The 4661-nt window shown below is 35.1% G+C and overlaps 1 protein-coding gene across 1 annotated transcript in view; it reads right to left on the reverse strand.

Moving 5' to 3' along the window:
* The window catches only part of LOC107758146 (poly [ADP-ribose] polymerase 12-like), a 20256-nt gene that overhangs the window by 10816 nt on the left and 4779 nt on the right, over positions 1-4661 (reverse strand). Inside the window, exons 3-5 of the mRNA XM_016575818.1 lie at positions 2956-3256; positions 2346-2390; positions 1082-1208 (exon numbers count right to left, since the gene is read on the reverse strand). Coding sequence (XP_016431304.1) covers positions 1082-1208; positions 2346-2390; positions 2956-3256 — 473 coding nt within the window. The remainder of the gene's footprint in view (positions 1-1081; positions 1209-2345; positions 2391-2955; positions 3257-4661) is intronic.

Genomic DNA, 4661 nt, shown 5'->3' on the forward strand with positions numbered 1-4661 from the left:
AGGACATTTACAAAATATCTTCATGGAACATGATCTTTACTTAATATCCTAATGATTTTTGGCATAAAAGAAAAATCAATAATTTTGACCCATACAATGTATTGTTGGCTATTGCTACAAATATACCCCAGCGACTTAACACTGCTTTTGTGCTCCAGGGTCACATAAAAAACCAAAAAACATGGTTACTATAGTGGTAACCACAAATTAACCATTTAACTTTATGCAAATGGGAATCAATACGCCAAAAAACGACGGTTACTACAGTTCTACTATAATAAAACCATGGTTAAATTTCGTAAGAAGAATGTGATTTATATTTACATTCATGCATTTGACAAGACGCTTTTATGCACACTGCAAAAAATGATTTTCTTAGTATTTTTGTCTTGATTTCAAATACAAAAATCTTTAAATCGAGACACATTTACTTGAGAAACAAAATGACTAAAGATATTAAGTCTTGATTTCCCCAAAAAATCCTAAAAGTAGGAAAGCGTTTGCTTAAAACAAGAACAAATAGAGGCAACGAGGTTAGAAAAATTACAGTTTTTCCCTTTGAATGAAGTTTTTTTTCCTTCTCCCTTAATTTTGAAGCAATTTTAGGGAAAAGGGACTTTTTTTTAAATTATGTATTTATTTACTTTTGACATTTTATTTGATTTTATTCATTTCGCTTCTCAGGTAAATGTATCTTGATTTAATAATCTTCATATATTCGTACTGGAAAACAAGACAAATGTATCGAGTTCGTATCGTATCGATAAAGCAACTGAATACAAGACATAATAGTTTTACATGATAAACAGATGCTTTTATTCATTACGCAGAGCTCATTAAATATGCTAAACGTGGAAGTTCACTGATATAACATGATCGTGGATTAAACTGCTCGATTTATATGGATTGCTTTTACTATCGCATGTCTTTAGGGTTATTAATTTTGATTGCATGGACTTTCAATGAAGAGACATAGATCGTGCAGGTTTCAGTAAAAAAACATATCGTTTATATTATATTTTGGTTGTTTTGAAGATCTTGTGGGTTTGGAACAGCAGATTTCTTGTCCTGTGAAGGTTACCTGTGTATGTTGGATGGCTCGCAGTAATCTCGCTCGATCTGTTCGCTGTTGGGTAAATCGTGCCACATGCAGCCCACCTTCACCTCCCACTTATAGGGCATTTTACAGTGTGTTTTACTGCATTTATCTGACGGAGAGAAAACACACACTGACACCTCAATCTCACTGATGCACTTCTGCAGTGGTTTCTAAAAGATGGCACAAATGTATCTTATTTCTATTCACACTGTGACTTTAAACAGGCGTATGTTTATTTGTAATAAACATTGTGGTGTTAAAATATGACTGGAATTATGATAAAACCAGGTTGGTCCAGTGCAAGACATCACTGGCGAGGTTATTATGGTTAACAAAAACTACAACCATACAAACAGTTTTGTTACTTATAAATAAATCAACTCATTTATTTTATTTCAGCTAGCTGCCAATGCAACATTTAGCATTTTCATTTAGTGACAAAAACATAAAATTACGACAATTAACTAAAATAAAAATTTTTTTTAACTCAATTCTATTAAAACAACACTGTATTTTGTGATTAGCTGATCACTGTTACTAAAAAAGACAATTAAAATTCAAGTATATCATCAATTTAACTGATAGATTTGAATTATGACACTTGTCTTCCGTAGAGCTGCTTTACAGGGAACAAATTTAGGTTATAAAAACGTGGGAACATTATTTTAAAATGTTTCTAAGGTGGTCATGGTTATAATGTTACTGAAAAGTTACAAATGCATTTCTAACAAAAATGTTTCGTACGTTTTTACTAAACCCAAATATTTAAACGTTTATTTTTAATATTCGCATAACGTTAAACGGCCAGTTTTCTTGTCAAGAGTAGAACATTATTTTAAAGGTTACAAAAAAAACTTTTTTAGAATGTTCATCAGGTACAAGTAACATCATAAGGACGCTTTCAGAATGTTGATCTCATGCGCATCCAGCTATTTTTAGCTCGTTTTGTTGCTTGATAGGTGTGTCTAACCTTATTATTTTAATGTATAATCTTAATTATGAACACACTGGCTTGTAATGCACGTTGTTATTCTTCTCGTTATTTCTCTAAAGCGTCTAACGAACCAGAAGTTTTGCCCATAGGTTTACTTCCGCATTGAAGAATAAGGAGGATAGCTGCTTTGAAACACTGTGTATTGTATAATATAGCGCTGTATAAATAAGTGTGACGTGACTAAATAGATGCATTCAGGTTAAATCAGGACCTCTTTGGGTCTTTAGTGACCGGACACGATCACACACGTACCTGCTCCGCAGAATCCTCTGACAAACGACAGGCAGATCTCACTCTCTATGAGGAGAGAAAACAAAACGTGTTAAATCAGAATCATGATGATGCTTCAGAGACGGGAGAAATACAAACATAGCGTTTATGCATAATTATTATAATCATGTGTGACCCTGGAGCACAGAAGCAGTCTTAAGTCGCTGGGGTATATTTGTAGCAATAGCCAACAATACATTGTATGGGTCAAAATTATACATTTTTCTTTAATGCCAAAAATCATTAGGATATTAATTAAAGATCATGTTCCATGAAGATATTTTGCAAATGTCCTACCGTAAATATATCACAACTTAATTTTTGTTTAGTAATATGCATTGCTAAGAACTTCATTTGGACAACTTTAAAGATGATTTTCTCAATATTTAGATTTTTTTGCACCCTCAGATTCAAGATTTTCAAATATTGTCCGATCCTAACAAACCATACATCAATGGAACGCTTATTTATTCATCTTTCAGATGATGCATAAATCTCAATTTCCAAAAATTGACCCTTATGACTGGTTTTGTGCTCCTGGGTCACATATATGTGCAAATATAACCAATAAACCACTGAGGAACCCTGACACCTCCGTCAGAGCTTCTGTGAGGCTGGATGTCTGTGTTCCCGCGGTCCGCTTGAGTCTTGAGCGTCTTGAGCGCGAGGATGTTGCGGTAGATGAAGGGCAGCGAGTTCATGAGCTGCTGCGACACTCCTCTGGAGCGCAGCACTTTTCTCGCCTGAGGCTCGTGGAAATCGTGCGTGCGGCCGCAGTCCGTGTCACCGCAGCGTCCTCTGACGAAGCTCTCGCACACATGTAGCCTCGTGCACGTCTCTCCGTCCGGACAGTTTCCACGCCGCCCTCGGCTTCGGTTGTACGCGACGCACAGCTGAGGAACAGAGCAACACGCTTGGATTCGATAGTGTGTAGTGTTGCCAACTTTTGCTGCTAGATTTAGCAACTTTTCATACTACTCTAGCAACTATTTCTTCAAAAAGCACCTAGCAACAAATGTAGCTATTTTTAAAATGTATTTGGCAACTTTTAGCAACTGTGACTCAAAAAAGGCACATATTTTCCCTCTAAATTACACAAGAAGAGGAAATCAAAAGTGTCTAACTGTACACATATCACATGAACTAAGTTGCTTTATGATATTTGATTTATGATAACACCTTGTTAGTTTGTACCTGCACTTGTTGATCAGTTAAAAGAAAGATGTAGAAAAATGGAAAATGTAATTTTCTACTAAAGCAATAAGCCTCAAGAAGCCGTGGTTTACAGTGAATTTATTACAGCTAAGGGGCGTTGTTAGGCACGACGCGAAGCTGTAATAAATTCACTGTAAACCACGGCTTCACGGGGATTATTGCTTTTATAAAACTGTTATTCCATATACGTAGTAAGGTTTCACAAAATAAAACAGAGCAAATAAAGTGTAATGATGTTAATAAAAACAGTATTCTTCCACCAAACAATGTAGCTCCTCAGAAACAGTTGTGGTTGCAACAAAGTGGTTGCCGAGCAACACACAAACGTAAACAAAGGTGTATGTTACTTTGTAGAGTCATTTACAACAGCTTCGAACGCAGCTCAGCCAATCAGAATCAAGGACCGGAACTATACATTTTATAACAGGACATTATCTGTTAAGTTGTATCCTGAAAACAGAAAATACAGTGTGCAATTTTAAATTCAGGTAAAAAAAACCTGTTAAAAATCTCACATTAACGCAGTACATTGTGCCCTATTTCACAGACTTTTCTTTAAGTGTAGCATACCAACTAACTACCAATATACTGCTTAAAACTATAACTGTTCCGAATGAGTCGTTTTACTAGTTCATAAGAAAACACGCGAATTGTAATTGTTCGAAAATGTGTAAATGTTCAATAATTCAATGTTGTATTTAAAAATAAATATATTATATTATTTACATTTTATTATAAAACGGATAGTTCCGGTCCTTGATTCTGATTGGCTGAGCCACGTTCGAAGCTGTTCTAAATTACTCTACAAAGTAACATACACCTTTGTTTACGTTTGTCTGTTGCTCGGCAACCACTTTGTAGCAACCACAACTGATTCTGAGGAGCTACATTGTTTGGTGGAAGAATACTGTTTTTATTAATATCATTACACTTTATTTGCTCTGTTTTATTTTGTGAAACCTTACTACGTATATGGAATAACCGTTTTATAAAAGCAAGAAGCCCTGTGAAGCCGTGGTTTATAGTGAATTTATAACAGCTAAACTACGCTTCGTGTCTTACCTAACAACGCCACTTAGCTGT

Source organism: Sinocyclocheilus rhinocerous, unplaced genomic scaffold, assembly GCF_001515625.1.
Source record: "Sinocyclocheilus rhinocerous isolate Xijiao unplaced genomic scaffold, SAMN03320098_v1.1 scaffold2911, whole genome shotgun sequence".
Classification (NCBI taxonomy): Eukaryota; Metazoa; Chordata; class Actinopteri; order Cypriniformes; family Cyprinidae; genus Sinocyclocheilus; species Sinocyclocheilus rhinocerous.